The 25,421-nt window shown below is 31.3% G+C and overlaps 1 protein-coding gene across 1 annotated transcript; it reads right to left on the bottom strand.

The window, feature by feature from the left end:
• Positions 1-10,948: 10,948 nt before the first annotated feature.
• LOC136836206 (uncharacterized) lies at positions 10,949-11,542 on the bottom strand. Its single transcript, XM_067100210.1, has one exon. The coding sequence runs from the start codon at positions 11,540-11,542 to the stop codon at positions 10,949-10,951; it is 594 nt and encodes a 197-aa protein (XP_066956311.1).
• Positions 11,543-25,421: the final 13,879 nt, after the last annotated feature.

The raw sequence follows: 25,421 nt of genomic DNA on the forward strand, positions 1-25,421 counted from the left end.
TAAGAATTTAAAAAGACTTCTGCTAAAACCATGAAATACATCATCAACTCTAAAGATTTAAATCAAGAATAATTTCAATAGTCTCTGAGACCGGGACATTGGTAAACAAGGCTTCAACGTCAAAACTTGTCATAAATTAGGTCACCGTCTTGTTGGACAATTAGCTGTTGAAATAGTAACCCATTTTTTGGCAAACTGACATGGAAAACTCATTTAAAGTAACAATAAATTTGGAGATTTTATAAGTAGGGCTATTATATGCCGACATAATTGGTCTAAGAGGAATATCTTCCTTATGAATTTTGGCAGTCCGTAAAGTATGCTAAATGATGAATGTAACAAGTAATTCTTGAAAGGTAGTATCATTAATTATGCCCTCCTTTTTAATTTTCTAAAGGAATCTACATTGATTTTGTCTTCCCTTTGTATATATCAGCCTTGAAGTTAGGTTCACCTATTGTTGAAACTTCGTTGTATCATTAGAATTGAATTCATTTTTTCCAAATAATCACTTTTATTTAGAATTACCACTTCCTCTACCTTTATCTGGTTTGCATATTATCAAATTTTTTTATTTTTACCAAGTTTCTCCAATATGATCATATCTTCTTTTTGAAAAATGGAGCCCATTTTATTTTTAATTTTTTTGTAAGTATCATGTAGTACAAGAGAGAGTTTTGTTCAATACACTTATGTTGGTAAGGTTCAAATGTTTGATTCTCTGAAACAACACCTAAAGGGAAAGAAAGTTTTAAGCTGGGTCTATAAGAATTAATGCAAAAATCAGGCCATTTTAAAAATTTTCTCCTTAGAGAGAACATAATCTGAACGGTTAACAATACAAGAGTTACGAGAGCCAAAATCAGGAGTACAAATACCAAGAGCGCTCAACTTCCTTTGATGTCTAGTGTACATCTGTGACAAAATTATTAATAGTTTTTGCAAACAATTTTTTAAAAACAATAAGGTCTAAAAAAGGTTAAAAGTGGAAACAATTGTTCTTGAATGTTTGCAATCTTCTGAAATCTTCTAGGGACCGCTGCCTTGATGTCAATTTCCCGGGATAACAGTTCCTCAAGAGCATCTCGGAATTCTGTACACGTTAGAGGAAGCTTTGTAGAGTTTGAAACGAATGAATCTTGGATAATCCACCAACTGGCAAAACTGTAGAAAACTAGATCACATCTTCTTTTCCAATCTAACGGTGAGCTTTCAAGGACTTAGCAAGAAGCTCACCGTTAGATTAGAAAAGACCAGATGTGATCTTGATTTTCTAACAGTTTTTGCCAGTTGAGCTGGATTTATCCAAGATTCATTCGTTTCAAACTCTACAAAGCTTCCCTCTAACGTACAGAATTCTACCGAGATGCTCTTGAGGAACTGTTATCCCGGGAAATTGACATCAAGCAGCGGTCCCTAGAAGATTTCCAGAAGCGTTGCAGGAACATTCAAGAACAATTGTTTCCACTTTTAACCTTTTAGACCTTATTGTTTTTAAAAAAATTGTTTGCAAAAACTATTAATAATTTTGTCACAGATGTACACACTAGACATCAAAGGAAGTTGAGCGCTCTTGGTATTTGTACTCTGATTTTGGCTCGTAACTCTTGTATTGTTAACCGTTCAGATTATGTTCTCTAAGCGAGAAGAATTTTTATTGTCTTTGGCCTGGATTTTTGCATTCCTTCTTATAGACCCAATTTCCGCATTTTTTCTTTCCCTTTGAGGTGTTGTTTCAGAGAATCAAGCATTTGAACCTTACCAACATAAGTGTCTTGCAACAAAACTCTCTCTTGTACTACATGATACTTACAAAAATTAAAAATAAAATGGGCTCCATTTTTAAAAAAACGAAGATATGATCATATTGGAGAAACTTGGTAAAAAATAAAATTTGATAATATGCAAACCAGATAAAGGTAGAGGAGTGGTAATTCTAAATAAAAGTGATTATTTGGAAAAATGAATTTAATTCTGAATGATACAATGAAGTTTCAACTTATAGGTGAACCTAACTTCGCTGATATATACAAAAGGGAAGACAAAATCAATAGATTCCTTTAGGAAAATTAAGCAGGAGGGCATAATTAATGATACAACCTATCAAGAATTACTTGTTACCGGCTCATCATTTAGCATTTTACGGACTACCAAAAATTCATAAGGAAGATATTCCTCTTAGACCAATTATATGTCGGCATATAATAGCCCTACTTATAAAATCTCCAAATTTATTGTAACACTTTTAAATGAGTTTTCCATGTCACAGTTTGCCATAAAAATAAAACGAATTTCAACAGCTAATTGTCCAACAAGACGGTGACCTCTTTATGACAAGTTTTGACGTTGAAGCCTTGTTTAAAAATGTCCCGGTCTCAGAAACTATTGAAATTATTCTTGACAAAATCTTTAGAGTTGATGATGTATTTCATGGTTTTAGCAGAAGTCTTTTAAATTTTTACTTGAGCTTGCAGTGCAAGACACTGTTTTTATTTTTAATAATGCTCTACTTGCAGGTCGAGGAGTAGCTATGGGTTCCCTTTGGGCCGTTGTTTGCCAACTTCTTCATGAGTCATTTAGAAGAATTTTTAAATAATTGCCCAGCCCAGTTTAAGCCTGTTCTATATAAACGATATGTTGATGACACTTTTGCCCTATTCACTTATCCTTGGCAATGTCATGAATTTCTTGATTTTATTAATTCTGTACATCCCAATATGAAATTTACTATTGAGACTGAACAACAAAATTCGTTATCTTTTTTGGATGTAAAAATTACTAGAGATCAACATGCCTTTACGACTTCTGTTTATCGTAAGAATACGTTTACAGGCTTGGGCAGTAACTATTTTAGCTCTTGTTTTTATTCTTTAAGATCAATTCTATTACAACATTGGTACATCGAGCTCTCAAATATACTTTAGTTGGTCCAATTTTCACTTGAAAATTGATTATTTATCAAAGTTTTTTCGGCTAATTCCTATCCTCAATTCCTAGTCCAGAAAATAATTAATAATATACTTTCTAAATATATGTCTCCCTCCTCTGAAAACTTTAATGTTCCTAAACTGAACATGTATGCTGTTATTCCCTTTACCCACTCGGACAAATTACGTTCAAAAATAAAAAGTATCATTGAAAGAGAAATAGGTTTTTTAAAATTAAATTTGATTCCTATGAATCCAAAAAAAGGTTGGAAATTTTTCTCCTATAAGGACAAGTTAAGATTTTATGCGGTCCAGCATTATCTATAAATTTGAATGCCCAAGATGTCTTGGTACTTATGTTGGTTCCAGTAAAAGACTGTTGCAAGTCCGCTATTACAGCCACTTAGGACTCAGTTATCGTACAGGTTCCCGTATATCCAATCCAGAACTTTCTAGCATTCGAACACATGCTACTAAATGTAAAATTCATGTTGAAAAACACATTTTTCGATTCTCAGTGCTACATCTCAAACTGCCTTTTTAACTACCCTTGAGTCATTATATATAAAGCACCTATCCCCTAATTTGAATAGTAACACTTCTGCGGTTTCTCTCTCTCGCTTAAGGTGTTGTCTGGGCATTGACGTTTCTTCTGGCCATTCTTCCTCTTGCGTTGTACTGTAAGGTAGATAAATTTCCTTCACAAACTTGATGAATTTTAATATATTTATTTATTTATTTTATTTTATTTATTTTTTCATAATTTTTCTGCTTTTATGTTGACTTTATAAAATTTTTTACTGTCGGTATAATAATTGTTATTTTAACTTTAGTTTTAACTGCTCTTTATAATTTATTGCAGACTGATGATGTGCAAAGGATTGCACGAAACGTTTCTAAATAAAGAACTTTGAAGACTTCTTGTCTTATGGATCTCCTGATTGTGTATATATATTTATATATATGTATGTATACATATGTATATATATATATATATTCATATATATGTATGTATACATATATATATATATATATATATATATATATATATATATATATATATATATATATATATATATATATATATATATATGTGTGTGTATATATATGTATATATATATATATATATATATATATATAGATAGATAGATAGATAGATAGATAGATAGATAGATAGATAGATAGATAGATAGATAGATAGATAGATAGATAGATAGATATGTTACACCTACAGATTCAAACATTCCTTTCGAAATGCTACGTAACGTGTTTTGCGGCCTAAATTCAGAAGACGGGGTAACCCGCAACTCTCTCCCTCTCGTACTCAGCACTCAATCCGTGCATCTCTCTCTCTCTCTCTCTCTCTAACATTATCCTCAAAATGGATACTCTAAGGAAACAATCTTTCCTACATAAATAGATTTATTATCAAACAAACCCAACAAGTAATGAATTAACAAAGAAAAGATTAAAATGAATAATAAATGAATTATCAAGTCAAAAATAGTCTGATTCAAGATTTAATCTTACTCTGGCTAAAAAGCCTTTACACTCAAAATTCCCACACATTCCATCTTAGACATTATACGTCTAGTCTTAAAGTCAACCACATTGAAATAACCACTAAACTGCAAAGATTGCAGTGTCCTTTCTCTATAACCACAGCAACCCCACAGACATCTGTTGGAAATCAAACAAATAGTAATCTCCCACAAATACAGTATACAAACATGTGATATAATAATGAAAGTCTAAAATGCATGGTTAACCAATGTCAAATCAGAACGCAATAAAATAGAATATTAAAGTGACATAAATGACTATGTCCAATTCTCCCCACAAATTCATAAGTGTCTTGGATATGGTAAATTCACAAGTTCACAGTCCACACAAAAAAAAAAAAAAGAAGTCTGGATTTACCTTAACTGCTGGTTTCTAAGAGATTGGAAACACACAAAGCCACGTATGGACGATATCGCTCTCGCTAAGTTAATAATCAACCAGACCTAACTTTTGGGCACAATTAAACACAATCTCCATTTTTCTAACGCATGAACTTACGTACTTGCATACCAACTCGGTCGGTTGCCTCACATATCAGCGACAATATTGTGTGTTCATCGAGCCAAAACAGCTGAAGCAATCGAACTATCTGCTGACTGCAATGATTTTGCAACTGTGCGACCATCCTAGTTCCACTTTGAAGCATCTCTTCGTTTCATCACACTATGACTGAATATACACAGTAATTCTAAAATCAAACACATTACCCCATATAGTGCTCGGCCACCCCATAAGAGCGTCTCGCTCTTTTAATGGCGAACTAAAATAAAAGCATACGTATAAAACATAACAAATAGAGCTATGCTCAATCAGCAATGTCTACTGAACTGCAGTTTTAAGTACTGCTCTCATGAACTATTTCCAAAGTCACTGAGGTCGTTTTCTTAGAGCCCTTGCATGTAGCTTTACAAGCAAAAATAAGCTTTACTACCCCCATAATAAGAATTATCAGTAGAATAGCCACTAAGATTATCAATATGGAATGTAAGATGCATTTCTGATACTCGATCATTATTGGATCATCTTCTTCTAACGGTGGAATAGTCATTGGTACCCCTGTTGTAGGCATATGACGCATGAATATCTTCTCGGAACTGTTGAACACAGCACGGCTAATTACGAGGAAGTCTGTTGATACCACACGGCATGAAGCATCAAACAGCTTAGATCCCTGGAGAATGAACGATGTCGACTTGTTACCCTGGCACATCGTCGTAACAGGACATTCTTTGCAGTATACGGCAGTAAGAGTTCTGGTGGAGATTATGTGGTATTCAAGTGGAAACTGTACAAAGTCACATTCTGTCGGTGTCTGTCTATGAACTAATGACAATTCACAACCACCCACAGATACAACTCGCAACTGGAAAACATTACTGTCACACACACACTTCTCCCTAACTAAGTTACATCCTGTCTTATAGTCAACTCCCGAACCTTGATACTGATCCCCTAAAATGAACATGGTCTCTAATCCATCCCATGTCACTACTAAATCTCCAAAAGCACTCGGAAAAGGTCTAATAACAAAACTAAGAAAAGGTTTCATGGTACTGACAGGAACATATACTATTAATCGCCGATCAGACAATCTCACCCTCAAAACATTATAATATAAATACAAATCTCCTCCTGTGAATAATACTTTCGCCCCATGTAGATAAGCGGAATTCCTTAGAACATTTTCTAGGTATCCTAAAGGTAATACATCACCATACACACGACCATCTGCTGCAGCAATAATTGCTTTTATTTGCATTTGCACTTCTATCCTTAAAGAATCAGTTTCTTTCTCAATATTAAGAAGAGTATGTTGGATCGTAAGAAATGCTATTGTCACATCAAGATCTTCTTTCAAACCTTCTACTGTAACTGACAACTCATTCAAAGAATGTCTAATTGTTTCAAAACCACTTCTCAATTTCTCATTACTTTCTTGCAACTGATTCAACTGTTTCCCCTGAGCTATTAGGTCTTTTTGAACTTCTGCTACTTTGACTAAACTTCCAACGGACATAGCTCCAATCGCAGCAATCACACCAACACCTAGAAGAACCAAAGGTGCTGCTCTTTTACGTCTCCTTTCCTCTACAGAAGGTGAATTTCCTGGAGTAACGTCAGGAATCCATTCTAACGTTTTATCTATCCCCTTATCAACTCTATCTAACGTTATTCTTACTTCTTTCATTAATCTAGTTAAAGAGACTGGCAAAGTCATCTTATTCTCTACTTCATCTAGAATGAACAAGAGACAAAAAAAACAATAAATATCATATATATACAAATATCAACCCATTTACCCCTGTGGTGCATCATCATCATTAATACTATTAACTCTTCCCAATAAAGAATATTATAACCTAGTAATAACCAGTTTTTTTTACAAGGGGGGATCTTTTTATGAAAAAGGTGTTGAAATTGAAAAAATACATCAAAATATTTATATAAATCTGCACCGTTATTTATATGACTAACGGCGCTTTTAAAATGTGGATGAGTGGGAATGATGATGTTATTGTTATTATCATCAATGTTCATTTTCGAGAATTTTCTTTATATAAAGGTGGTAATAAATATTATTTAGATATATATATATTTATATTTTTATTTTATATTTTTTACTGTAAAAAAATTAAACAACTATAATAATTTTAAAATTATTTTAAATTGTGAAAAATTCATCAAAATGTTCTTTCAACATTGTTAAACAAATATAAATATAATAAATTTTATTATTAGAGACAAAATCTCGTGTCAAAATTTTAAATCTAGTTTTTGGAGTTAATTGCGGGAAATTTTTAATATTTATCCGACTCTTTGACGTATTATCATCTTTTGATAATACATTTCCGTACATAATATCGGGCTTTGTATCCAAACTAATAGTAATATTTTTCAAATCTTTACGATTTTTGCGGTTGGAACATTTATCAATCTTTATTTTTGTATGAGGATAAAGAGATGGAGAAGAAGAGATGATTCTAATTCCTTTCACTTTCACGTCTTTTTCTTCTTGTACTAAAGAAGTTTCACCGTAATAATTAAATTCAAAATTTTTATCATCTTGGATAATAAATTCTAATTTGCGCGGACAAACCATGGATGGGTGTTCAGATAGTAATAATATGTGTATAGTTGATTTGTTAGTTATCGAATATGTAGAACACATTATCATTTTATAATCTAATATCCATTTGGTTTTTAAACTATTTTTCAACTTGTAAAATTTTGGTTTTAAAGATATTTCATTACTAATAGGTATAACAATTTCAGGAAAGGAATTACCATCATCATCATCTTCATCATTTTTACCCCCAATCGATTCACTTTCGTTGTTATTACTTTTTAACAACGTAACGTCAGTAGTCAGTAGTAGCAGCAGCAGCAGTAGTAATAGCATCATCTTTTATTTCATCATCAGTAGTAGCTATTGTTGTTGTTGTTAATAACAGAACAATGGCGGTTAATGATATTAATTTACCCATTTTTTTATTATCAAAAAATATATCAAAATTTGGAAGGTATATATATTAATAAAATTATTAAATATTTTCATTTTATTTTATTTATATAATAAAATTTTTATTAATTTTTCTATACATGATTTTATTATTATTATTATATTTAGATATTTTTATTTTATAAATAAATTTTTAAAAATAAAATAAATTTATTTTTACCAGATATTTTTTATATTATTTTATTAAAATATTAACAATTTTTATCTATTTCAAACTGTAATGATAAAGTACTCGCAATTTGATAATCTTTACCAAACATTATTACATTACATTTTGTTGAATTATTATTAATTTGAACACCTATTAATTTGGGAAAGGATGATGAATCTTTAAAAGTTGACAATTTAAAAATATCATTTTCTTTGCATGATGATATTGATATTGTTATATCTTTAGTTCGAAGATGTTTTAATTCATTTTGAGAAAGCTGATCGAGTTTTAAAAGGATGCAAGGCCGTCCTCCTTTAAATCCCCATTCATCATCATCATCATCACTGTAACACTCTTGTGGCCAAGTTTTATTAAACTGTTCATTACAACCAGTTTTATTCATATTACAATAACTAATAAATGGTTGTATTTCATCATTTTGTAATTTTATATAATTTTTTATTTTTTCTGGTAATAAACATATTCTCTTTTCTTGAATAATAATTTTTAAATATTTATCTAGAAGATTTGTCATCGTTGTTGTTGTTGTTGTTATTTTTGTTGTTGCTGCTGTTGTATTATCATCATCATCACTATAATCAACTGTACAATTATTTCATCATCATCATCATATAAATCAACTGTATGATTATTTTCGCCATCATCATTATCACTATAATAATCAACTGTACGATTATTTTCTTCATCATTATCACTATAATAATCAACTGTACGATTATTTTCTTCTTCATTATTTAAATTGTCATAATCATTTATTATACTGTCATCAATATGAATCATTGTCGATAATTCTGATGACAACGATGATGACAAAGATGATAGAGAGAATGGAGAAATCATAGTAATACCGGTAATTAAAAAAAACTATTATTATTATTGCTACTATTACTACTATTATTAACCCTTAAACGCCGACTGGACATATCGTAAGTCGACTAAAATTGTCTGTCGGGTGACGAGTGGATGTACCGTACGTCAACTACAAAAAATTTCAGCCTTTGGTCAACTTTGACTCGACCGAAATGTTCGAAAAACGCAATTGTAAGCTAAAACTCTTACATTCTAGTAATATTCAATCATTTACCTTCATTTTGCAACAAATTGGAAGTCTCTAGCACAATATTTCGATTTATGGTGAATTTTTTAAAAAAACTTTTTCCTTACGTCCGCGTGGTAACTCGGCCGAAAATTTCAGAAATTCTTTCGTCATTTTGTCGTAATGTTTGCACCGTTTTATATTAGCTGTTACATAAATTTTTATATATGAAAATGTGCGCAATTTCATTTAAAATACAACTAAAAACAACCCATGGTTGTAGCTTTTATCAGTTTGTAAATATTTTCATATAAATCACAATAAGTGCCAAAATTTCAACCTTCAGTCAACTTTAACTCGACAGAAATGGTTGAAAAACGTAGTTTTAAGCTAAAACTCTTACATTCTAGTAATATTCAATCATGTACCTTCATTTTGCAACAAATTGGAAGTCTCTAGCACAATATTTCGATTTATGGTGAATTTTTGAAAAAACTTTTCCCTTAAGTCCGCACGCGGTAACTCGGCCGAACATTTCAGAAATTCTTTCGTCACTTTGTCGCAATGTTTGCACCATTTTATATTAGTCGTTACATAAAGTTTTAGATATGGAAATGTGCGCAATTTCATGTAGAATAAAACAGAAAATAACTCATGGTTGTAGCTTTTATCAGTTTTGAAATATTTTCATGTAAATTACGATAAGTACCAAAATTTCAACCTTCGGTCAACTTTAACTCGACAGAAATGGTCGAAAAACACAATTTTAAGCTAAAATTCTTACATTCTAATAATATTAAATCATTTACCTTCATTTTGCAACAAATTGGAAGTCTCTAGCACAATATTTTGATTTATGGTGAATTTTTGAAAAAACTTTCCTTGTCCGCGCGGTAACTCGGCCGAACATCTCAGAAATTCTTTTGTCACTTTGTCGTAATGTTTGTACCGTTTTATATTAGTCATTACATAAAGTTTTATATATGAAAATGTGCACAATTTCATGTAGAATACAACTAAAAATAACTCATGGTTGTACTTTTTATTAGTTTTGAAATATTTTCATATAAATCACGATAAATAGAAAAAATTCTACCTTCGGTCAACTTTAACTCTACCAAAATGGTCAAAAACTGCAATTATAAGCTAAAACACTTACAGTATAGTAATATTCAATCAATTCCCTTCATTTTGCAGTAAACAGGAAATCTCTAGCATAATATTTCGATTTATGGTGAATTTTTGAAAAAATCTTTTTTTAACTTCCGCGCGTTACGAATTCATGCATTATATCGTGATAATATTTTCTCTGTGTTGCTTTGATCGTTTTATAATTTTTTATATACCAAAATCATTGCAATTTAGTGTAAAATACAAAGAAAAAAAACTCGTTAGCTTTAACCGTTTTCCTTACAGTGCGATTTGTATACAATTATATATGAAATTTTTTTTCACGCTGTCATATATTTCAATATATATATATATGATAATGAAACTATTTTTTTTCATTTCTGATGGTTGCATCACGCTGTCATATATTTCAATATATATATATATGATAATGATATTTTTTTTTCATTTCTGATGGTTGCATACTAAACTTCAGGCAATGACAAAAAAAGGAGCCAAAAATGAACTCTTCATTTAAAAAAAACTTTTTTCCACTTCGGCGCTAACTCCCGAACGCCGCCGGCATACGACAGACACTTTTGTAAATAGAGGCTCGGCGTTTAAGGGTTAACCTCAATACCATCATCATCAATTGCTGTAGTATAATAATAATCCTTTTTATCGTCATCACCACTTCCTTCATTAATTGTTGATGATGACATTGTTGTTAATGTATCCTCTACTACGGTAGTATTGATGGTTGTTGTTGTTATTGTTGTAACGAATTCATCACTGTCTTGCATATCACTTTCTTTTGATACAAAACTCGTTTCATTTTTGGTAAAAGAATCATCACTGATCTCTTCCATTTCATCATCATCACCACCACTTCCTTCATTAATTGTTGATGATGATATTGTTGTTAATGTATCCTCTACTACTACAGTGGTATTCACGTTGATGGTTGCTGCTGTTGTTGTTGTTGTTGTTGTAGTAACAAATTCATCACTGTTTTGCGTATCATTTTCTTTTGATACAAAACTCGTTTCATTTGTGGTAAAAGAGCCATCACCACCATTTTCACTGTCAATAGTTATTTCATCGGTAATTGTTGTTGTTGTTGTAATAACAAATTCATTTGTTGTATTATCATCACTAAAATGGTGTTGATACGCAGCGAGTATACCGACGATAGACAACAATGCGAGGATCATTACAACAACAACTAAACAAAAAATACTAAATTGTTTGTTACAAGATCTACAACATCCCTGCACTTGTTGATGGCGATAATAAATTGATGGATGCTGCGGTTGCCATCGCCACTGCCGCTGCTGCTGTTGTTGACGTATTACTTCTTCCCTCCCTTCTTCTATTTCTACCATAAACTCATAAATAGAATGATTTTTTTCAGATCAGTTGTCACAGTTGTTTCTCCTTCACTCCCTTCTCTTATTATCAATGCGCAGTCTCATTGTGTTTGGTTTTATATATCTCATCATCATTTCCCATGTCCCCATTATTATTATATTAAAAAATATAAAATTTATTTATTGTATTATAAACAAATTTATTATTAAAAAATAATTTGAAAAAACATTTTATTTTCAAAAAAATAACTTTTATTAATTAATTTTTAAACCTTTCATAAAATCTTTTATATATATATATATATATATAATATATATATATATATATATATATCCCTGGCGCATATATATATATATATATATATATATATATATATAATTTTGTTTTTTTTTTTTTTTAATGATAATAAAGAATTGATATTAAAAAATTATTATCATTATAATTTTTTAATTAGTAATAAAAACTACTTTGTAATAAAAATAAATGTTATTTATTATTGAAAAAATAACCCCTCCTCATTATTAAACCTGCTACCATATTTTTACATATTGTTGTAATTATTTTTATTATAAGAAACATATATGGAGAAGGGTAAAATTGCAACAAATGTCGTCATCATCGACGTTGTTCTTTCCTTTTTTCCTCATCTTCTCGTCTTATTATATAGTAATAACACCGTATTAAATCTGTATTTTCAACTGCCAAAAATCCTATAAAAGCCAATTTTTTTATAGCACGCTCGTTTATTTTTTCATTTTTACGTAAATTATTAAAATTTTTTCTTCTATTATATTCTAATGAATAGTCTATTATTTTTGGCATTTGTACATGTGATATAATTATTTCTGTCATCATAAGTGTTGATAGTATGTGTCTATATATTTTATATATATATTTATTATACAAAATAAATAAATATATATGTAAAATGTAATTTTTTTTAAATATCAAAAAAAATAAAAAAAATTATAATGGTAGTAAAAAATTTTAAATATATATAAAACTGTTTAAAAAACACTTACCCCATCACTGTCGTCTAAAGATGATGATGATGATCATGATGCACACATTTAAGAGTCACTACACTTTTTTTATAATAAAAAATTCAAAATTATTTTCGAAGGGAAAAAAAGCCCTTTTTTATGTTTTATAAAAAAGAAATGTATCTAAAGAAGAAGGGGGAGGAGGAACATTCAAGTAAAAATGTAAAAGATTCAAGAACTCCACTATCAATATTATCACCGAGTGAACTCCACTACTGGTACTGATTACTACTACACATTACCATCATCTTTATGATATACACACCACAACCACCATCCCTCACCACCTCCTTCCCTCCCCTTCTCTTCCTCAAGTAAAGGGTATTGTTATTATTATTATTATATTATTAAAAGATTTTAAAAACAAGAATAAATATATTTTTTATATAATAAATGTTTAATATTTTTTCTTGGTTTTTTATATATATATAAAGTAAGTATTATTAGATTACATTAGAAAATATTTTTAATTAAAAGATAAATTTGGAAAATATTTACAAAGACAGTCGTTTGATAAATCCATATCATACTGACTCAAAATGTTATGATGATTTTTGAAATATTCCCAAAGTTTAATAGGACTATTAGAAAAATAAATTTCATTTTCATCATTGCAAATAGACAAAGAAGAAGAAGAAGAATAAAAACATTTTTTGTACAACATCCATTATTATTACTATCATCTTTTAATCGAATTTTTAAATAAAAATAAATATGTTCATCTTTTTTTAACCCTTAGCAGACGGATTGAGCTTGAGTGTGAAGTAAAACAGGTTTGTGGAGGTGGACGGATTGCGCTCCAGTGTGAAGCAGAATTACGCACCAATGTTATGGTAATAATGATTCGAAACACAGTTGCCAATACTTCTACATGCTATAAATTCACTAATGGCAACTTTTATACAGACGTGAGAGCTAGGCCAGTATCAGTAATGCTTGTGACTTCAAGGGTTAAGGTACTGCCATCTCTTTCTCACATGAGTCTTTTTGTAAATCTGCTTGTAAATATACAAAGGGGTTGCTGTTGTTTTTTGTTTTTGTCTTTTATGATAGTATGTCAGTTGTAAATGTAATTTTACAAAGAAATATTAGAAAAAGCAAGTAAAAGTAAAAAAAAAAGTGAATCTTCCTTCTTGTAAACTTATGTGAATATTTTATAACAAATATGCAAAAAATTTGTTACTGCTTTTATTTCTTATCTGTTTTGATATTGTGTGAGCAGTAATAATAATTTTACAAAATCCTAAAACCTTATTTATTAGAAAAAACATATATAAGTTGGTAAAATTTACAATTGTCTTGTAAATGAGGCCCCACAAGGGATTGTAAAGAGTAATTTTCAACTCATGGAAGGTAGGGAAAATTTTTAGAATTTTTTCATTTATACAGCGTGAATGTACGTGTCATTCTCTTTCCATTGATGTGATTTTTTTGTTATTTTGACGAACTCAAAGTTTACCCGGTCTGGGGTGCTGCACATTGATAAATTATGCCGTCCCTTAACCCTATCTGGTGCAAGTGTTCAGATTTTTCAAATACCACGATGCAAACCATAGATTCACTATGGATACATAATGAGTGGTAACCGAGTGTTAATATAATGACTTTGAAAGTTGCCCAAATGTCGTACTGCATGAACTTCCTTTGAAACTGACGGCGCTGGTTGACTCGGCACCAACAATCATAGTGCAATTACGAGGTTTTCCTCCTGTTATACCTTTCAAGCCTTTCTACTCTCAGTTTCCCTTTCAGTACTGAATGACCTCTTTGGTCACAGTGGTTGGTCTTTGGCCTAAATTCTATATTCCATGCCACTAACGATCACAGTGGAAATGCTTGGGAAACGAATATGCTATCGTCTGCCACAGCTCATCATCAGTCACACTGCGCATGTTTAGCTCAGACTATTTCTTGAGGAACACTTCAATGTTTATATATACAAGAACCTTCACACTTTATAAACAAGCTGATTTTGTATCAATAATATACCCTTACAAGCGCAAGAAAGATGAGTTTGACAGTTGTTATCAGTCTACTCATATCAAACGCAAACGAAGGATGGAGCTTTCAAAATTGTTTTTTATTTCTCCTGATATAGCCCACCTACAGGAAGACGAATGTCCACAAACTGTTCAGATAAAAAAAAATTTCGTTATCATTCAAACTTTGCTCCATGTAGATTTCACTACATCAACAACATAAGAATAACTTTATGATAGCAAACTGGAAAAACAACTTTGAAATATGCTAACCACTAGAACTCGGAGCACTGACAAATGAATGATAGACCTATACCAGATATTTGATTTTACTGTCCATCTTTTAGAACATTTTCATTTCAAAGTAGTAAAAAAAACTCTTATTGTAATTATTATTCATTCTATCTAAGTCTTTCCAGTGCCTTACTTTAAAAAAGAGCATAAGCTAGCGTTTTATGTTTATATATAATAATATATATATATATATATATATATATATATATATATATATATATATATATATTGTCATCAATACGCAAATGGTGACGGGACTCAATAAGATTTCTCAGACTTTTGCTCGATAGTTACTTGGCCAAACACTACTGAAATTGCCCAGTTATTGGGCTATAAAGATTAAGTCCAATAAAAGTTACGTGAATATGCAAAGTATTCCGAATGGAAAACTGGAATACTATGGTCATGCATCGCCTTCCATCCAATGTTGCAGTGGTTGTTCCTTTTACCTTCCCTAGACAGCTTCGTGCCTCTATTATGATCTCGCTTTTCGAGATAAACAGGTTCTTCAAAATAAACAAGCAATTGGGCTGTAATGACTGACGAGAGGTGGCTGCAAACAAAGGAGGGAGGAGCAGAACAAAACGAAAGTTACTCTTAAAAACTAATTTATTAAGGTTAGTTATATACATTTACAGTCGACAGGTTCAATTTAAGATATAATGAAATGAGTCAGTTACCAAAAATTACATAATTAAAAATGGCTGAAGGAAAATTTTACATCCAAAACGCATCAATACCAAAATCGAATAATTACATTAAAAAAAATAAGGCTGCAGCAAAATACAATCCAAGTAATTAAACCTCAAATAGATCATTAGAATTAATTACTTAACAGCAGAAAAAAAACCAAGTAATTTAAACTACAAAATGCATTAAACACTTGAGCAGCAAGATTAATTAGCGAGCAGCGTAATACATAAAAATAAACAATAAATACAAGAGCAGCAAAATTAAAATAACACAGGCAGCGTAATACATTAAAAACAACATAACCAGACGAACTCAATAGAGCCGTCGAAACAGCCCCAAGCTGCTTGGCAGGAACACTGCAGGACAACTCCGACAGAACCGACACGGCAACCATCTCGTCCTCAAGCACAGTGCTGACGTCCTCCTCCAGTACTGACGACTACGACAGAGCCGACACGGCAACCATCTCGTCATGAACGTAATTGACGTCCTCCTCCAGTTACAATGATCGCTGGAGAGCCGACACGGCAAACCACCTCGTCCTCAAGAAACTCTCTGCTGCTCTGCTCACTGCCAGGACCTGACTCAGGCATTGATACTGCCGTTGCTACTCCAACTGGCTTCGTTGCTACCCTGGACCCGATTCGTTGTTGTTATGAACCTGACTGACGAAGTCTGACGCCATCCATCAGACGTCAACTCGCCAGCGCGCAAAAACAAAAGAAAATAAAGAGGCAACATCATCGGTGGAACAATCGGCAAGCGATTGTTCAACACCTCATAGACAACAACAATATTCCATGCTATTTCGAATATTGCCGCTATTCGTGTAATTTGCATGCAAATTACATGAATAAAATAGATTTTACTCACACAGCCAGATGTCTTTCTAGCTACCAACAGTGACACAAAAGTTACCGAAAGACCATTGTTTATTTGTTTGACCTGCATAGACTATTTGATAATCATACAAGCTGTCTTTCGTGTGCTTGTATTGTTCTATTATCGAAAAAGGCTATTCTGTATACATAGGCATTCAGATGAATTATTGAAGAAATAGTTTGCATCTTTATCACAGTCAGACTGCGATATCAGAAACACTGATTGTAAATGAACACGATATAGCTATGCAATCACATCTAACTAAAACCTGTGCTAAGTAGCTAACGCATGGAATGGAATTGACTATAGCTATTTTACTCTCCAGCAGTTTCTGTTCATGCCAAAACTAAATGGCGAATAAATACACACACACATTTATGTATGTATGTGTGTATATGGCCACATACACATGTATACACAAACACACACACACACACACACACACACACACACACACACATATATATATATATATATATATATATATATATATATATATATATATATATATATATATATATATATATTCAGTATGAGAAGACATTATTCATATGGTTTTTAGTTATATTGTGAATAACTCATATAACCTGTAAATGCTGGTGCTGCTGTTAGTTACGTCCTGGGTTTTAGTGCTTTCAGAATTATATTTATTCCATTTGGTACAAAGAGGACATTGGTGTTTGTTAACAAAAGAAATAAAGAACACAACGTAAATTCGCTTTGAACAAGATTTTTTTAATATTGAAATTAAAATATTACCTCTCCTATTCATCACGTTTATAGTGCGTTTCTACTTTTGAGTTTCATATGAACAAATATAGTGAGTAAAGTGTTTTATCGCATCATATTAGTGAATTTGAAATAGACGTTCGTACTGTTCATACTTGCAATATAACGTTTTATACTGAGTAAACGCTATATAGTAGAAAAAATATGACATTAATCCAATCATCACTGAATTTGTTCAAAGCCATCCATCTCCAGTAAAAAGTATGTTTTTTATATAATATAATTGATTAGATTATTACATGAAATTATGTTACTGAAATATCAAGGGGGAAAAAGATGAGGAAAACCTATTTCAAAATAAAATTTACTGTCAAAAAGCTAAACTTCACATACAAAACATTTTCTCATAAGTAAGGACAAATATCATCATCATAATACTTCATAGTTAAATAATCAGTTATTATTATTATTACCAACAACAACAGCAATAATAATAGTAATTAAGTATCCATCTGTAGTATATGAAGACGAAAAAGAAACAACTAAATTTGCAGACATTTAGTGTTTGTCTAAGATGAGAATAGCAAGTGACAATAATAAAGACAGTAATAACATTTGTAATAATATTATGTCTTCAGGAGACAAAAATGAACAAAATCTTGCATATTAAAAAAACCATTGCAGACCTTTAGTCTTAAGTTAACAGTGCACATTACTGGGCCAAGTAAAGAATTATGATTAATATTTGATTTTGTTACCAATTAGTAGCCTACCAGTTATTTCAAGAAGAATATTAACATTTGGCTTATGAAGAACAACAAAAATAAAACATACATATCAATAACAATTCAAATGAAAATATACAGGGTGTGTTGTATCATTATGAATATGTGCAACTTGTAACAGTTGCAACAGACATGAACAATATGCTGTGGGCAGGTTGCACTCTGGCATAGCTGACACTGATGTTTGATCTTGGAGAGTTTACCAACTGACGCCGAAAACCCACTACTATATATGGACTCTAGGCATGGTGCGCATCGTTTTCGTTTTTCTGACGTGTATGCATGAAGTTCATTACATTAACGCTGAAACTGGTTTCGATTCCCAAGTATAATGTTCAATTTTTCGCCATTATCACTGTGTGCAAATTCTGACTGACTGCCTTTTCTCTATTTGAGATACAAAGAGATTTAACCAATTCCACCCAAATGTAAAAGAATTTAGGGCGTCGAGGGTCAGTGCTTTGTATTCATTGAAAACACTGTCTGGGAATTTACTCTAGCTGTATCGAGGATAAAAGAGAAGGCGTTTACTGTCCATCTTCGGGGTTATGTGTTCACAGTGTAAAATTGCGTCCTTTGGTCAATAATGTCTGTACCTCCCTTAGTAAAGTCGTAGAGTTTATAGATTGCAGGCTTCTTTGGCTATCGTCTTGGTAATGGCCAACAGGTGATATCGTGCTAAGCAATAAAACGTTCCCCGGGCCTTTACTCTTTGTGTGATTAATGAAGGAGTTCAAGGAAAGTTTTCCTTCCTTTTTTCCCAGTACACCTCGTAAAATTTATCTTGCTTTCCAGCAATATTCTTTATCTCTAAAGGTATACCTTTTCTACCCGCATTGATCGTGCCTAAGGCATTAATACTCTGTGACAGGAGCCACTCGAATAGTTCTATGCTGCTATATAGTCTGTCTAAACTTATAGTTCGTCCTCTCAGGTCTATACTACTTTTCAGTTGGTTTATAAGGGCCTTCACAGTAGCTAGGGTGCCTGTTACGTAAAATGGCCCGGATCCCTCGATGGGTTTGCCAGAATATACAACAGTCCTGAAAGTGAAGGATATCTCACAAGCATTGATAGATTTATATAAAGGCTATACCTAACAGGCTTACTCTGTTGTACTGACGGAAACCTATTTTGTGTTCTGCAACCATACAATGTTTCATCAATTGTTAGGAAGTTATCAGGCTGCACTACTGAACTACAGTTTCATTGAAGATCAAAAACATCTCTGCTGCTGCAAACCTGTCGCAATCACCCATCTGCGGTGTCTTGTTTTTAGGTCATCAAAAGAAATATTGGCATGGATGAAAGCAAATCTTTTTAGAAGATATCACCACCAAATATTGATGTCCAACGATTCATGAAACAGCATATGATAATCATGGGTATTTAGTCCAAGCAAACTTTCATATAACAGACCGAAAAAGCTTTTCACTTCTACTGAGTCAATTAATCTGATATGACTTCCTTTACTCATTTCTTCCTCATTTAATTCCTTAACTGGCCCAGCTTCTTTGCCAGATTTTTTTTCATTTGTGTTTAGTAATAATTGTATCAATTATGTTATTAGACACAAAGAATGCCCATACCAAAGGTGTGTCAGCCTCTTTGCTTCTCCTACAACACCTCCGGTTGTTGGAATGTTTCCTGTTTGTTCATTTTCATTACTTGGAGGGTGCTTATTTATCCAAGTTATTTTCTTGCCATCATCTACTTTGTTTTTGGGTTTTTCCACCACAGCAGTATATTCTTTTGTTTCAGCTGGCAGAGTGCACTTATCAAAGCTTCCTATGTCAAAACATTTGTCCAAAGAATTTACATTTCTCTGATTTGTTAACAGCTTTCTGTGTCTGCTCGGCATCCATTCATCTACTTCAGCTGCATTATCTTCGTATTCGTCTAGCTCCTCACTTTTGTATCCATCATTTTGGTTGATGTTCTCTATCCACCCAGCCAGATTTTGCTCTTGTTCTATCCCTATTACCTCTGATAAGTACTCCTCATCTGATTCCTCAAACACAGGCTGTCCATGTTCAGAAAATATCTTTGACATCTTTATTAGCCTACCTTCCTATTAGTTTTGAGCCTAGAGCTAATGCGGTTACCAGCAACCTATTGAAAAAGAAAAAAAAATTACGATAGTTGACTATCAATTAAAGGAAATTCTATCAACATTTTGAAATCGCTTCATTCACTCATCTTATTTCCGTCCTATTGTTGACCTCCGCTGGAATTTTCAGTATGAACAATCACCAGTAGAGCACATAGGCACATGACCACACGTCGGCAAACACAAGCAAGAGACTACATATAATATATATTTACACACACTATATATATATATATATATATATATATATATATATATATATATATATATATATATATATATATATATATATATATATATATATATATATATATATATATATATATATACAGTATATATATAAAGGTGTCGAGTAAGAGGGGCAGACAGCATGCTGTGGGTGTTGGGTTATTCTTCTTTCGTTCCGGTATACCTATTTCAGGCAGCACAAACTTTAGGGTACGCATGACAAATATCTACTCAAAACCCACTACCAAATTACTTTTTTGTTCCTATTCGTCTAAATAAAGTGCACTGTAACAATTTGGTAAAATCGATTTACTTTTTTTGCGCAGATTGGTGATTTTTTGAAAATTTTATCCTGGAAAGTGTATACATCTATAATAATACTTCTGATTAACATAAAGATTTTATAGATGAATAGCTTTAAATTTTCATGTAAATTATTCAGTTTTCAATGAGCCTTTCCTATTTCAGATTTACTAAATAAGAAGTGAATCCATTATTACTATGCAATAACATAGGCCTATACTGCATACTAAAGTATAAGTAAACTTCCATAAGGATTTGCTGCCTGATCAATGAAGATTATATTATGAATAAAATACAAATATATTTTGGGATATTACGCACTAAGACCTCATATATATACAGTATGTATATGTATATATATATCATATATATATATATATATATACATATATATATATATATAGAACACAGATCAGAATGCGCGTATATGCTCATTCATACGAGATGGGCCAGATAAGGGCAGGAATACGATGTGATACGCATTTTTGTTTTAATCCTACGCCTGTGACAACATCGCCACACATCTTCAGGGATTTTCACAAAATAAAATATAATATGATAACATAAAAATAAGAGCTGATTATAAAATCCAGTAGTTGAAAAAAGCTAAACAATTTTAATGGTAAAATACAACTCACAGACTTAAATTACATGCACACTTGATTAAAACTGAGAATATAGTACAAAAAGAAAAAAAAATTTATAAAATGAAACGAACATTTAAATATCTCGGCAATTATATATAAATAAAAAAAGAATGCCAACACATACAATAAAAAGCAAAAATTATACACTCATAAAACTACAGCTGAAGACAGCTACAATAACTCAACCTTTCAGCATCAAAGATAAAAACACACTAAAAGTAAACAACGTCACGCGGTACAAAGACTGACAGAAAATTTAGGCTAAAACAACGGGACAGCAGAGGAATGGCTGTTTAGAGTCGAACTCGTAATTTGATATTTAACGTCTCCAAAATCAGCAGTTCGTTGAGTTCCTTTGTTTGGCCAATAATTTAAAATCTTCGTATTTGATGGTACTTTACATTTGATAATGTGGTTCCTTATATAAGAAGTTTCCTGGCTAGATAGCTTACAACCAGTTCTTATAACTAACGCCCCGATGAGAATCGGCCCTGACCCTGAGAAGACGCCGGGTAGATCCAATATTTTATGTTAACATATTATATTTTATTTTGTAGAAAATCCCTGAAGATGTGGCGATGTTGTCACGAAACGTAGGATTAAAACAAAAATGCGTATCGTATCGTATTCCTGCACTTTATCTGTTTGATCGTATATATATATAGTATATAGTATATATATATATATATATATATATATATATATATATGTGTGTGTGTGTGTGTGTGTGTGTGTGTGTGTGTGTGTGTGTGTGTGTGTGGTGAAGTTGCTAGACCTAAGCCCTTTTTCTGTCCCCATTCATGACTACCAGTTACCCACTAAGTCTGGGCGGGCCGGGAGGCCAACCAACAACCCATGGAAAAAACCAGGCTCTAACTGGGCCACTTGGCGTTTGTGTATGTTGTTTTCCTTGGTTATCCAGATTGTTTATTCATGTTTTTCTACGCGGCTTCATCTCCATTATTGGCAGATTTGTACTATACCTATGCTATTGCCGCCACTGACTCGCCTTTCTTTTGCAGTGTCACAAATCAGACATGGATTTACAAAGAGGCAATCAATATGTTGGCGCGTAGGAGTGTGAAACACAACACCCACAAAATCTGAGATATTGGAAGGAATGACAGCAAGTGCAATCTTCTGTCTTTGCTATTCAAACATCGGTAGCTAGGCGAGCATTGTCTCCCTCACAAAACACTCCTTCGAACTTACATTTAGAAGGTCCTGAAAAGAGGTCATGTACTAGGTCTATCTGTTTTTATATATATATATATATATATATATAAGAAGAGAGAGAGTATGAGAAAGAGATATATATATATATATATATATATATATATATATATATATATATATATATATATATATATATATATATATAAATATATATTATATATACATACATACATATATACATGTTATCATTTACAGTCATGAAAGGGAAATACGTCTGACACTATTGATATTGTCAGTTCACACAGCCTAGGCCTAGTCTGCTCTTTAGTCATTAATATTCTTGAACACACATACACACACACACACACACACACACATATATATATATATATATATATATATATATATATATATATATATATATATATATATATATACAGTATATATATATATATATATATATATATATATATATATATATATATATATATATATATATATATATATGACTATTTATCACATCACCGTGATTCATATACAATCAGAAAGCTACAAACGTCCTTTAATATCCAATTCACTCTACCTCGGAAATAATATATTTTCATATATGTTACCGAAGGGGAATTTTTTTAGTTGATAATAAGCAGACAGACCTACAGCATGACTTCTTTTCAGGACTAATGTAAGTTGGATGAATTTTGTTTGAATAGCAGAGACAAAAGATTGCACTTGCTGTCACGCTAATTACTAAAATTTACCTATGACTACAATAATATTGCTATTTATTAATGTTTCATTGATATTTTCGTGTTGAATAAGCTTTCCTAATGAGTTTCGCGGACTGAGTTTCAGAATACAGTCTCTGAATATTAAATATTCTTACGCCAGGAAAGCACAGCATAGGCCTACTTTTTCACACTGCTTGTATACAATGGGTTTGTTTAGGCCAGTAACACTGTTCATTTATACATTGTTTCTGACACTAAACTTTAGTAGAGTTCCTAGTGCCTACAGATAGCCTTATAGGCAATCAATGTTGTAATTTAGTGATTATATGTACTACAACACTAGATCAGGTAGTCCGTAGCTTGGTGACTAGTAGACCTATGGTGTGTAATCTTTGATCTCATAGTTCATCTACCCGAAGAGTGATGGGCTTCAACAAAAGAAAGCACTTATAGCAACATACACGAATAAATGAACCTTATCTCAGTCAGCACTAACAGTTTCTTTTTTATCTGCGTACACGATATGAAACAGCGTGAGAAAAGACGATTATGAAACAGCGTAAGAAAAGACCCACATCTGACTCCGTCACGCAAGATCTGTGATGAGCTTTTAGTCTCCGATAATCTGATTGCGCCCGCTTTCCAGATTTTAGTAGTTCTTAGATTTGATCAAACAGTCTGTTAATTTTCATATTCTTTATTAAAAAAAAGGTTTTGAAAACTCTTCCAGATACAAATGAAAGTTTCATATCATGATTTTATGGTATAGGTTCTACCATTTGCTTGGTGCAATATTGTAGTTCAGCTTACATGTCTGGCAGAAGTAATACCATTTCTTTTCAAATAATTTCTGCCTCTGTTTTTATTGTTTCTGTCCGACATGATGTTATTTCGGTTTTATTCTGGGAAAAAAATCCATTTTAATATGACATACAAAACTAATGAATGAAAATAATTAATAATTTCCCATATTTTGGTAATCATAGAATCAACTAAAAACGATTATTAAATAAAATTATCTAAAAATAAAAAAAATCCCGTAGGGTGGGTCTGCCCGGACCCAACTTGCACCAGATAGGGTTAAGGGTTAATAGTTGACCAATTAAAAAATTTTTATTATTAAAATAATAATTTTTTAAATAAAATATTGTATCGATATCTAACAATTCTATTTTTGATATATTTTTTAATTTATTGTGTTTTTCAATTTATAAAAAATCAACAATTATTTTAATTTTTTTATATTTTAAAAGTAAATTTATATTTTTTTATATCATTCAAATTTTCATTTTGTGGTTCTAATGATTTCATACTATTACTACTACTACTACTACTTCTTTTTTCCATTTTATTTTTATAAATATTTTTTATTTATATATTTAAATATAATATTTTTTTATAATAATAAAAACGAATGAATTTAATAAACATTTAACTTTTTCTACTTTCTCAATAATTATATTTTTGTTATTATATTATATATTTTATTTACAATATAATATTTATAAAAGAAATGATGAAAGGTTATCAGTAAAAACAATTAATGAAAAAGATATAGAAATTATAAATAACAAAACAAATTATTCTTCTTCTTTAATAATGATGAATAATAATAATGTTGATGATGATGATAATTTATTTAAAGTGTGTAAAGAAAATAATGATGATGATGAGGAAAAAGATTATACTTGCGTAAATATTAAAAAACCAGTATATGATGCAAAAACGCACAAATTAATCATTTCTCCAAACAATAAATATAAAATACCTAAAGTTTACGGCAACGAATCATTATTTTTTTTTACCAATCCAATCTTGCGGTTTTGGTCAAATAACGTACGACCGAGATTTACAACGGTGGGGTTGTTTTTGTTATGAACCAAATTATTTTGGTGGTGAATATTGCCATGAAATTCAAGAAAAGTTAATAAAAGAGCATAAATGTGTCAAAGTAGCTCAAGCCTCAAATATATTAAATTTGGACATTTCGACTTTTAATCCATTCACTGATGGTGTATGCGTAGAATATGAATCTTCAAAAACTCAAATTCCAATTATGGATTCTTTTTATTCACAATGTCATGAAGTAAATCAAAATTATTACGATAATATTAAAAAATTTTTG

This window comes from Macrobrachium rosenbergii, chromosome 56 (assembly GCF_040412425.1).
Source record: "Macrobrachium rosenbergii isolate ZJJX-2024 chromosome 56, ASM4041242v1, whole genome shotgun sequence".
NCBI classification, from domain to species: Eukaryota; Metazoa; Arthropoda; class Malacostraca; order Decapoda; family Palaemonidae; genus Macrobrachium; species Macrobrachium rosenbergii.